The sequence below is a fragment of the Musa acuminata genome, chromosome BXJ1-5 (genome assembly GCF_036884655.1).
Source record: "Musa acuminata AAA Group cultivar baxijiao chromosome BXJ1-5, Cavendish_Baxijiao_AAA, whole genome shotgun sequence".
Taxonomy (NCBI): domain Eukaryota; kingdom Viridiplantae; phylum Streptophyta; class Magnoliopsida; order Zingiberales; family Musaceae; genus Musa; species Musa acuminata.
Window position 1 is genome coordinate 34267487 of NC_088331.1, and position 12597 is coordinate 34280083.

The 12597-nt window shown below is 38.3% G+C and overlaps 1 protein-coding gene across 2 annotated transcripts; it reads right to left on the bottom strand.

The window, feature by feature from the left end:
- Nucleotides 1-6775: 6775 nt before the first annotated feature.
- Nucleotides 6776-11122, bottom strand: LOC103973516 (multiple organellar RNA editing factor 8, chloroplastic/mitochondrial). 2 transcript variants are annotated; one of them, XM_065183663.1, is made up of 5 exons: nt 10684-11122; nt 9747-9844; nt 9598-9663; nt 7364-7948; nt 6776-7297 (listed from the first exon to the last, which is right to left on the bottom strand). In XM_065183663.1, exons 1-5 carry the CDS (start codon nt 11055-11057, stop codon nt 7035-7037), a joined length of 1386 nt encoding a protein of 461 aa, XP_065039735.1. In that variant the 5' UTR covers nt 11058-11122; the 3' UTR covers nt 6776-7034. The 2 variants fall into 2 exon arrangements, with proteins under 2 accessions (XP_065039735.1, XP_009386371.2); XM_009388096.3 differs by having other exon boundaries at nt 6776-7948; nt 10684-11121.
- Between the last annotated feature and the right edge of the window lie 1475 nt (nt 11123-12597).

Genomic DNA, 12597 nt, shown 5'->3' on the forward strand with positions numbered 1-12597 from the left:
ATAATCTTGATCTTGTAAAATTGGAATCACAAATAATATCTTTTGGTATTCATGAATTGATACTCACAATATGAAAGTATTGGTATTCATGACTTGAATTTGATTGAAACATTGCATGCTTAAATTAATCAGTCTCCTATGTTTCAAAAATTCTTTAAATGCCTTATGTGATGATTGAAAATTAATTTGCTTTATGATGAATCACGAATCATGACTTGATCTATGATATTGATATATTTTAGTCATGATCCTTGGTTGTATAATTCTTTTGCTCTATTAAAAAGATTTGTCAAATGAATCATATCCTTCTTGAATTTTCTTGATATCATGACATGATTTTGTAATATGGCTTGTATAATAATTAAATTTTTTAGCCATTGATTTCTCCCTTATTTTCGATAATGATAAAGAGGGAGTTAGTTTACTAGCCTGCATATTTCAAAGGAAAGAAAACTTGCTAGCTCGAACATTTCATTGAAAGAACTTGCTATCATGAAAACTACCAATGAATTGCAAATCTTGCAATTTAAAGAGAAGCAAAGAATTGCTATCTCGAAAGAAGCAAAAAATACAAAACTTAGAAAACTTGCAATATAATTACTCTTGTCATGCTTTGTATCAAAAATAGGTTGATATCCTTAAAAGCATCGTAGTAAATTTTTTAGTGTATCACATGTATCGCAAATTGAAATTTTTGAGACTATTATCATATCATGTTTAACAATCGATGTCTTTCATGACATGATTTCTTTGCATTGTTGTCTTGTATGTATCATGTGATGATTAAAATATTGATTGATGCAAATTCATAGTTTATGTAAAAGTCTAAATCATTGGTTCCTCTCCTTCTTTTCGGCAATGACATAGGGGGAGAAAGATTGCTAGCTCAAGGCAAATGCTGGCTAGCTTGTACTCTTCCCTTCTTTTTGAAAAAAACAAAGGGGAGAAAGATTTTGCTAGTCAGAACATGCAAAGAAAAGCAAAGTGCAATCTTGCACAAGAAGCAAGTGTTGAATTGCCATAATTGAACTTAAGAATCTTGCTATGCTTTTGTGCTAACTTGTATGTAGTAAAACTTGCATATCGTAAAAGTTGCTAGCTTGTAGTCTAAAGAGAAGCAAACAGTTGCTATCTCAAGAAAAGCTAAACATGCTAAACTTGCACTTTGCAACGGAAGCAAAATTGCGAGCTCAAACATTGCAAAGGAAGCAAAAATTTGCTAGCTTGCAACTTGCATATTTCAAGAAGCAAGAGTTGCCTTCTTGAACATCTCTAATTTGCTAGCTTGCATGATGTAGAAGTTGCTATCTCAAAAGAAGCAAAAGTGCTATCTTGTATGTTGTAAAACTTACATATCTAAAACTTGATAGCTTCAATGTTCTAAGCATGATGTAACACTTGCTAAATTTTCTAGCTTCAAAACTGCATGATGATAAAACCTGATATTATGTTTTTCATGCAATGAGTTTAACTTATATCACAAACACAAGAATAGTTGTACTTCTCCTTTTTGTTGATGACAAAGGGGAAGAAGTATGTTGATGACATGACATGTTATGCATAAGTTTATGATGACATGTTGCTTGGATTTTTGAATCCAAGAGTTTCTATCAATATGACATATTGATAGGGGGAGTTTGTTTAAACTCCGGGAGTTAAGGTTAACTCCGTCATCAAGTGGTTGTCATCATCAAAAAGGGGGAGATTGTTGAATCTCGTATTTTGATGATGAAACCACATGATATATGTTTATGATTTAATTTGCATTTTGAGTGACGCAGGATGCTTCGATCAAGATGAGACAATTAAAGCAGAAAAAATCATGTTGGGCCGGAGGAACATGTCAGAAGATTGGACGTCGGGCCGGTGGATCGATCGACGTATCGATAGAAGGCTTCAGGCCGTGGACTCAGGCATCGAGCTAAGAAGAGTGGGTATTGTGCCAAGGATATCGGAGTTACGGAGTCAACTGGCTGATTGGGCAATAGGTCACAGGAGAGGACGATGCGCCGAAGAATCGGACGAAGCGTCGAGGGACCAATGACATGCCGGACAACTTGGTTAATTGCTTAGGATTAATTATCTAGATTGAAGTTTTGTTTTACATATACAGGATTAACTATGATGGAAGTAAGACATGTTGCAGGAGTTACGCCGGAGTCAAGACTATGATCACGTTGGGGGTTCGAGAGTTCGACAGAAGTCCGGATGGTCGTTGGAGGTTCTACGGGAACAAATCCGAGAAGTCCAAGAGCTTGCCAAAGGAGCTCGTCAGAACTCACGAAGTGGATCGTCCCAAGTCCAGGAGTTTGTCGGAAGTCCGCAGGGGCATCGTTGAGGGTTCGTCGGATGTTCGTCGGAAGATCGCCGAAAGAAGCAATTGATGCACCGGAGCAAGTTGCAGGAAATGTCTTAAGAAATATCGTAGTTAGCACGATGATTAAGTTAGAAATGGAAAATGATCCCATTAACTTAATCTTGGGGCAATTGGGCTCTTAAGAGACCCAGATTGGGCCGAATGGATCAACCCATTCGGACCCAGATTTCCTAGCCAACGATGGCACCGCTTGGGTCGGCGGTGGCACTACCTAGGAGCTCGGTCTCCGAGCTCTGCCAGGCGGTTGAACCGCCCCAGTCAGGAGGTGGCACCGCCTGAGCTCGGTCTCCGAGCTCTACCAGGAGGTGCAACTACCCCTGACAAGAGGTGACACCGCCTAGGAGCTTGGTCTCCGAGCTCTGCCAGGCGGTTGAACCACCCCAATCAAGCGGTGGCACCGCCTGAGCTCGGTCTCCGAGCTCTGCCAGGAGGTGCAACCGCCCCTAACAAGAGGTGGCACCACCTAGAGGCTCAGTCTTCGAGCTCTACCAAGCGGTGCAACCGCCCTAGTCAGGCGGTGGAACCACCAGACCTCGAAATTTCGAGAAATGACAGTTTTGAGCTCAGAATTCAAACTGGATTGAGGCCTATAAATACCCCACCCTTTTAGCAATGAAAGGGCACCGAAAATCCAATCTTACTTTGTGATTTTTAGAGCTCAAAAGTGTTGTAAAAGCTAGAAGTTCTCCTCCCTCTTTTCTTCCAAGTTTTGATCTTTTAAGAGAGGAGAGAAAAGTTTGTAAGGGTTGTCTCCTAAGCCCGTCAAAAGGAGTGAAACTGTAAAAGGGTGGTTGGCCTTCGCCTATTGAAGGAAGGCCTCTAGTGGACGTCGGTGACCTCATCGGAGGAGGAAGCCAAAAGTGGATGTAGGTCAAGATTGACTGAACCACTCTAAATCTCGGTTTGCATTTACTTTCTGTTCTATATCTTAACTACAAACTGCCTCCATAGCTTTACTTTAATTACACTTCGCCTAATCTAAGTTAAAGCAACTTCCGAATCAGCTTTCATATCGAAATCGCTTTTATCGTACGAACGTTGTATTTCGGTTTGCAATTACATTATGTTCTCTATCTTAACTGCAAATTGCCTCTATATCTTTATTTTAACTGCATCTCGCTTGATCACAAGTTAAAGTGATTTCCGAATCAGCTTTCTTACCGAAATTGTTTTTATCGTACGAACGTCATTTTAAATCGTCGAAAGTTTTCCACTGCACTAATTCACCCCCCCCCTCTTAGTGCTCTTAATCCTAATAGTTGGGCCAGAGAAAAACATGTCAGAAGATTGGACGTCGTGCCAAAGGATCGATCGACATATCGACAGAAGGCTTTAGGCCATGAGTTCAGGCATCGGGCCAAGAAGAGCGGATATTGCACCAAGGAAATATGAGTTGCGGAGGTCAACTAGTCGATTGGGTAATAGGCCACAAGAGAAGACGATGCGGCAAAGAATCTGACGAAGTGTCGATGAACCAATGACATGCCGGACAACATCTGATTAGCTTAGTATTAATTGTCTAGATCAAAATATATTTTTATTGTACAGGATTAACTAGGATATCAAGGCATAAAGTAAAATAAAGTCTCGGAATCAAGAACGCGATTTCGTTGGGAGTTCGAGAGTTCATCAGAAGTTCGGATGTTCGTCGGAAGTTATATCTGAATTGACCAAGAAGTCCAGGAGCTTGCCAAAGAAGCTCGTCGGAACTCACCAAGAAGATCATCGTAAAGTCCAGGAGCTTACCGGGAGTCCGCTGGAACATTGCCGAGAGATCGTCGGAAGTTCGTTGGAAGATCACCGAAAGCTCGCCGGAAGAAACCTAGACTTACGGACTTGTTTAGCTTAATAAATGTCTTAGATTTCATAGTTAGTATATAATTGGGATTGGAATTGGGTCAACCCAATTATGGGCCATTTGGGCCCATGTATGAAGTGTATTGGGCCTAATGAAAGGCCCAAATAGTGACCCAATTGGTGGCACCGTAGTAGCACAGTCTCCGAGACTGTCAAGCGATGATTCCGCCCAGTGTCAATGCTGCAGGCGGTGGTACCGCCAAGACCCCAAAAACTGGGGATGAGATATTTTTAAGCTCCAAGTTTGAATCAACTTGAAGCCTATAAATACCCCTCTCATCCTTGGTTAAACTACACAAGTATTGAGAGTGAAAAAGAAAGAAATGTTGTTGTAATCTTGTGTGAACTACTCTCAAAAGTCTAAGTGTTAGAATAGTTTGAGAGAGGAGTAAGTGGAGGTGTAAGAGTTATCTCCTAAACCCGATAAAAGAAGAAAGAGCTGAAAAAGGTGATTGGTCTTCGCCTTTGAAGGAAGACCGATAGTAGATGCCAATGGCCTCGACGGAGGAGGAATCGGGAGTGGATGTAGGTCATGATGACCGAACTACTATAAACTCAGTTTGTATTTTCTTTTGACTAATTTACTTTAACTGCAAACCACTTTACTTGCTTACTGCTTTCAATAAGTTTATGAACACGTTTTCAAGCTAAGCATATTTTCGAAATCTATTTTAATCAAAACGAAGTTATTTTTTTTAACTGATGTGATTTTACCACTGCACTAATTTATCCCCCCTCTTAGTGTCGACTCGATCCTAACATACTGCAAATCCACACTAATTAAAATCAAGCAAAACTAGCCTCCTAACATACTGCAAATCCACATCAACTAAAATCAAGCAAAACTAGCCAACAAGAATACAACCCCACAAGGCATGAGCTCAGGAGGATGGCCCTAGAACAAATAAATCGCTAGCTAGAAATGTTGGCGAATGCCAGCGTGCACAAGGGGAGTCGGTTCCCCACGGAAGGTATAAAAATCACCCCCAAGCATATGCCAAGGGACAGGATTCACTATCAACAAAAAATTGACTTAAGCTTTGGAGAGGTCAAGCTGGAACACCCCCTCTAATGTTGGCTTGTTGTGTAGGGACTCGGGACTAGAAGCCTCTCGCGAATTCATTGAGAGAACACCTTAAGAGACGATAATTACGACTCTCCGCTCTTCCCCCTTGAAGCCTTCTTTCAGAGTAACCTTGCGGATGACCTTACACAATCATGACTGAACCAAACCGTGCCCTTTCCTGAGCCACAACATAAAGAATCACAACAATATCATAATAGAGTTAGTGAAATCAAGAATATAATCAACTATCACACAAAATATGATCAAGTATCTTATTCTTCACAAATCTTATATAACCAATATCATAATAATCATAAAATAAAGTCTACTTTTGATAAGGCACCTACATGGCCAGTAAAGAAGGTAACTTTAACACAAACTCATTGAAGATTATAATTCAATAATCTGCCCTACACGAATTCTGGAGCTCATCGATCCAACATGGCCAGTAAAGAAGGTGGGAAATCGATGGGTCTTGCCTATAGCACTCGATGGAGGTCGTATACTCGGCGGGCGGGCACGGCCATAATTTGAATCCCGATGGAAGAGCAGAGCCAATTTGATTCCCCTCGCGAGATCTAAGCCAAGACTATCGCGATGAACCCGCTTTTCTCTCTCCCTAACGTGCTTTCTTTCCTCCGTCGTGCTCGCTCTTTTACCTCCTTCCTCTCTTTTGATTACAGACGAAATAATCATTAGAGTAATCACACCGCTTGAGGGAGAGAATGGGAGGAAAAGGTGGGCCTCCTGGCGTAACTCAAATGGAGGGAAGCTACGTAAACCCTCGGCCTTCTTTCATCAGCTAGATTCATGGGCCTCGGGTGAAGGTGAAGAGACCAGTCGAACCAAGCTACCTTACGGGACACGTGCCCTAACTGTGAGATGCACACTAACGCACATAATGTTAGGTATGGAAATATTTTTGGATTAGTGAATCAGTGTTCTTGAAGCGAAATTTAATATGAAAAGATTTCTTTTTGTGAAAGAAAGAGATGAAATTGATGTTGGACGAGAAATTCTATAATAAAAAGATGAAACAAGTATGAAAAGGATTTTTGTTGTAAGAAAAGAGATAAAATATTGTTGTTGAATAAGATATTCTCATATGAACAGAATTTTTTTAGCAGAAAAGAGCCGTAGAAAATTAGAATTTAATTATTTTATAAATAGATTTAATTGTTTTATAAAAAATCCACATATATCTGTAGTATGTTTTAATGGGAGAGTAAGACGTGAGAGAATATCCTGGAGGAGTTACATCTATTTTTTTCTTTATTTTGAAATTTATTCTTTAATTATTTATATTGATTTAAAAATTTATTCTTTAATTATTAATCAATGATTTCTCTCCTCTTCCCGAGCGGATGATTACAGTGTTGCATTTAAAGAATGATAACAACCACATGAAAGTCGGTCATTAAAGAACAAAACAGCCAAATTTATTGATAAATAAATACTGCCGATGAAGCAAAATATTCAAAAAAGCACTACGCGAGTAATTATGAGAAATACTGTCCGTAGCAGTTCCAACTAGATGCAACCACTGGATCACAATTCTAAATCTGATATATTCTTAGATATTATGTTCCAGAAGCTAAAAGATGTCCTTGAAACAATAAACAGTGCAGACGAAGGTAAAATTTCAGTCCCTAAGAGAGTCAACCCGCATGTCATTGTAACAGAAGAAACTCTAGCATTTTATACCAATTCTGCACAGGATACGTAGAATGCCGCTTATTGATCTCTTCCAGGCATGTCTCTTCCTTGATAAGGAACCCCACCTTGGTACCCAGGTCCACCACCCGGCTGATAGTTGGGGCTGCTTCCTTCATAACTAGAGTTTTCAGATTGATTACCAGATAAGCCACCTTGATAAGGTGGACTGCTTCCCTGATAACGCGGGCTACCTCCTTGATATGCAGAGCCACCTCCCTGATAACCTGCAGGGCTGCCTCCTTGATAACCTGGGCCACCTCCCTGATAACCACCAGGGCTGCCTCCTTGATAACCTGGGCCACCTCCCTGATAACCACCGGGGCTGCCTCCTTGATAACCTGGGCCACCTCCCTGATAACCACCGGGGCTGCCTCCTTGATAGACTGAACCACCTGGCATAATGCCTCCTGCATTTCCACCAGCGGTGCCGCCTCCTTGATAACCACGGGAATCTCCCTGGTAACCAGGGCGGCCACCTTGATAACCAGGACCACTTGGCATATTGCCTCCAGGATAGCTGCCCTGGTACCCTTGACCACCCCCTTGATAACCAGGGCCTCCTTGATAGCCTTGTCCGCCCCCTCCATAGTTACTTCCAGCATTTGGGATGTAGTTAGGTGGTGGCATGGTATTGGGATCATGATTAGGTGTTGGAGGAACATCTCTAGAAGGCATAGGACTCTGGGCATTTTGTGGCATTGCATTCTGTGCATCACGATTCTGGAACTCCTGCTGGTTTTGCATTGGTGGTGCTTCTCTATTCTGGAAGTGCTGCATGTTTTCCCTTCTCCTCTCAAAGTTCCGTGATCGATCAAAATTGCGAGGCCTATCATTCCGCCTCGACCTCTCTTGTGCACGTGCATTATTCCTCACCCACTCTTCATGGTATTTAGGGTCATAGGGAACAGCTGTACCATCTATGAATGGTTCTCCTGAAAAAAGATCAATATAGTTTATCTTATGGTGAACTCAGCTTCAGAATTTGCAAATTGAGAAGTACCAACTAAGGAAAGAAAAAGGCCCATACAGAAGCAATCAAGTCAAGTTATCATCCTCTGTTCATGCTGTAAGCAGCAATATTCAACACTCAAAAGCAGTCAGGGATGACAAATAACCAAATGAAGTACAATATTAATAATCTAAAGTGTACTAAGAATCTCAATTAGCATCTTGCTAAAAGTTTGATGCAAGTAGCTAGCACTATTTCAACAAACTCAACAATATGTTATCTTCATCTATGTGCAGAAACTAATTCAGTCCTAGTACTGCAAAACCTAATGGAACAAAGGCAGCAACTGAAGCAGCACATAATTTTAAAACCAAAGAATATGAGCAACATTACCTACTATATACATATAAAAGTAAAAATTATATTGACATATAGAAGGGAAAATTAATGCTGCAGATACAATGTTGTCTTGTATTTTCACTAACCGATCTCATAATAAAGCCTATTAAATGAAATCTAAACTCCATCCTATGCAACATCGTGGAGAAAAACCATCAGTCAAGCCAGCATAGATTTCTCCAGCACCGTCATACACTGATGTGTGCTTGACCACAAAATGCAATTGGTGGATGCAGTTATGCCAGCTTATAGAACAAAACATACTCATACATAAACATGTTTCTTTTCCCATGTTGATCATATATACCTACCTTAATTAATGAAATGAGCTGCTTATAAAGAGAATATTCAATTCATGTTCTATATTCAAAATTTTATCATATACGATGTGGTAGAAATTTTGAGTTGGATCAATTACCTCTCTACAGATGTATTTGTAAATTTTTTGACCCATCTTTTCACTTGTTATTTCAAACAATTATCAATCAACTAGGTTCAACAAACGTTAACAGCTTACAAATTATAGATTGAAAATGTTCAGAGAAGATCAAGAAAAAATTTGTTAGTGATAAAGAAAATTACTGAAGCAATCCTAAACTCCAGTAAAAGATGCTTCACTGTACATATATATTCAGAGTAAACAACCATAAGCAATATGCAGTAACAACCATGTCCGCTTACAGTTGACCAAAACTCATTTGACATAATACAATCATGAAAGAGACCATAGTAAAATCTTATGATAGCAATCCTCTTAACGACCATGAAATTACACTTCTTTAATGAAATGCTTGTTAAGGTAGCTTAGCTTGTTAGATTTACCATGGACCAATGCAAATCTTGTAAACCTTTTGAATGAAATTGTGCATTGTATATTGAAAAAACTGCTCTGACAATCTCCAACTGGGTAACCTCCTCATTACTATTGTGTGTTTTATATGCTCATCTATGACTAAATGTGATAATCATATTTTATTACAGCTATGAGATACAAGAACGGGGAAGCTATAGAAGGCAATAACCAAAGCAAAGCCAGTAAAACCATGCATTTTATTGTAGAATAAACAAAAGAAATATGAGAAGGAATTAACCAATCATAATGGTAACAACCTGAGAGACCACATGTTAACAGTGTATAAGCACGATATACTGTTTTTTTATCTTTATGTTATTTATAGAGAAGAAAAGGATGCAAAAAGGGGAAAAGAATATAAGTTTTCTTCTGGTATTTACCTCCATAATCTTTGTTCTTCACATCTAAATATGAGTCAGGCAGGACCCAACGGACCTTCGGCAAAGCTGCATTATACATGGAAAATTTAAAGGAAAGAACAAACATATTTACGGAAGTATAAAATAAGAACTAAGTAAAACAAACATACGCTTGATCTTATATGAGATCTCTTCAGATACTTTGCACCCAAAAGCAAAGTAATGCTTTGTCGACACCGAATAAATTGACATCCTCGCTTCTTCTTCACTGTAACATAATATTAATTGAAGGGCAAAGAGATGAGACAAAAGTCATCAAATGTAAAGGAGATTACAATGCACGACAACAAATACTAAATCAATGCCTTTCACAATGAACCTAACAGGTGCACGATGGATAAATTGTCAAGAGAACATTCAAGACATAACACATCGGAAGACCTAAATGGATATTTGCAAAAAAATTAGATCAAAGAAAAGTATTGTAGCTTTAATAGTTTATGGAGCTTCATCTACTTCATTTGTAAAATCAGCTTACACATCCTAAATTTGACACAGAACAGTAACAGATGAAATAGTTCACATTTGAAGGAGACAAGACTAAGGATAACAAGAAGACAAGAAACTATAGAGCTCACGTGAAAGAATATCCATAAATCATACATGACACTATGTAATCAGCCGCAGAAAATAAAGCTAAAATACGGCCCTTGAGACAGACACATGTTTAAAAATACAGACAACATTCTACATAAACCACCTCCATATATTAATCTAAACAACCTTGAATTTTTGTTGCAACCTAGCAACAAATAAACAAGAGTTGAGGGTTCAAAACCTCATCTGATATATTTTTATTATGTGTATACCTTAAATATTGGTAAAATAGCGGTGTACAAAATCTTCTTATCAAAGGTTGAGGGTTTGAAACCTTATATGATATATTTTCTTTGCAAAAAAAAAGGGAAGATCGCAAATAATTACTCAATAATTTGATAGAGGAGAGAGGATGTAGAAGGGTCTTGATATAAATATTTTATACAAAATAAGATAGAAGAAAGGAGGGAGAGAAAAGGAGGGGAAGGGGGAAAGAAAAGAAAAGATCACCTTCCAAGAACCTGGGACAGGGTCTTGATGTAGCTATCGATGATCTCGTCGCGAGTGAGGGAGGGATCGGCGGGCTCCATGACGACAAGCCAGTGCTCGAAGTCACAGCCGTCGAGTAGGATGGTCTCCTTGGGAGGGCGGTTGCTCCAGTTCGGTGACGGATCGTTGAGTGAAGACGTCGTCGGCCGGGTGGAGAAGCATCTGGTCCCTGAGGCGTCGGCGACTGAGTTGAGGCGGAGCAGGGGGTATTCAGTGGCGATGGCGACGAGGGGACGGAAGCGGAGCAGAGGGGAAGGGCAAGCGCGGGGGAGCGAGAGAGCCCGCGAGGAGCGGCAGAGGGTGTGGAGCTTAGCGATCAGTATTCGCCGCGTCATCGCTAAGAGGGTGTGAGGTAAAACCCTAAAAATATCGGCTGCGAACGGAATGGGAGGGCGAAGAGTTATGACCAGCAAGGGTTTTAGATGGACAGTGGTCACGTGTTATGCACATGAGTTTGTAACCCCTTTCCCGACGGGCTTGCAGCCCAGTAAATGTGACATGTTTTGCCAATGTAATTAAATGCAATTACTATATAGTACCTGAAAAGTAGATTTTTCAGAATCATGCCATGGCAGGAGAATGCAGGAGGTCCGAAGATGTCAACAATATATCCAGCAATCACACTAGGAACTTCAAAAAAATATTATAAAAGTAATTTTAATATTTATAATATATATATATATATATTAATAATTTAATATAAAATAAATAATATATTAATTTATTATAAAATTTATATTAAAAATAATAATAATTTCTATATAATAAATAAAATCATGTATCAATTATATGCAACGTGCATACACAATAGTTAAACAATAAAAGTGTACATGATAGTTTATTCTTTTAACAACGGATGGAGAAATATATTTTACGAGATATATTTTTCTCAATAATTTAATAACGAAAGAGAGAATCCATATCACACTTCCAACAACGATCAAGTAGAGAATTATCTAACATCATGTTTAGCGACCCATTAAACCCCAAAGAAAATAATCTTACTTAACCTTGATAGAAATACATAAATAATCATGATTATTTATTTATGTATATATTTAAAAAATAATATAATAAAATATTATGAGGGAATATGTTTGATGTATGATTTGTCAGACTATGTCCATTAGTGGCTTTACACTATGATGAGCCCATAGTTATTTTGCATGTTATACTTCCAATGTGGACCAATCATATGTATTATATAATAACAATAATATCGATATCTTGATCTAAAAGAAATAGTAAAAAATTAATAATTATTTTTAAATCATAAATATTTAATAAATTTTTTAAGTTGATCAAATCATAAACATATAGGACATCAATCTCTCAATAATCCTCGATCAACAAGAATAATGATTAGAATAATCCAATTGACTTAAACTAAAGTCAATTCAATTAAGATCTAAACGATGAACCTCAAATCCATATAAATCCAATTTAGAATCACATTAGATTGGTCTAATTTAGATTTGATTGATTTTAATTGTTAAATAGATTTGAACTAGTCAAGTTAGTTTGAAATCATTCTAAACTAATAAAAAAAGAGAAAATTAGATTTTGTCATGTAGTGCTACCCAGACCGAATTGACCCACCTGATAAGTCACATGTGTTATACATACTTATCCCAAATAATAAGTTGGGTTAAGATATAATGAACTATATAAAGGGACAAAAATGTGTTTAATCTCAATCACATAACTAGGGAAGCCTAACTTCATAGGCTTAACTAAGCATTACCGTCACATCTTGGATTTTTTTTTTCATATCTTTCCACACATTCAAGCTAAGTATATAAACATCACTTTATTCATCATTTATAAATATTTATTATAATTTATTTATTCATCAAATCATAAGAAGAAAAGTAA

Bases quoted from the DNA above. Each gene is read 5' to 3' on its own strand.
- LOC103973516 (XM_009388096.3), bottom strand. From the start codon at position 11,057: ATGACGCGGCGAATACTGATCGCTAAGCTCCACACCCTCTGCCGCTCC. The intron at 9,664-9,746 runs GTATGTTTGTTT...TGTATAATGCAG, and splicing joins GATCTCATATAAGATCAAGC to CTTTGCCGAAGGTCCGTTGG. The intron at 7,949-9,597 runs GTAAATACCAGA...ATCTTTTTTCAG, and splicing joins GAAGAACAAAGATTATGGAG to GAGAACCATTCATAGATGGT.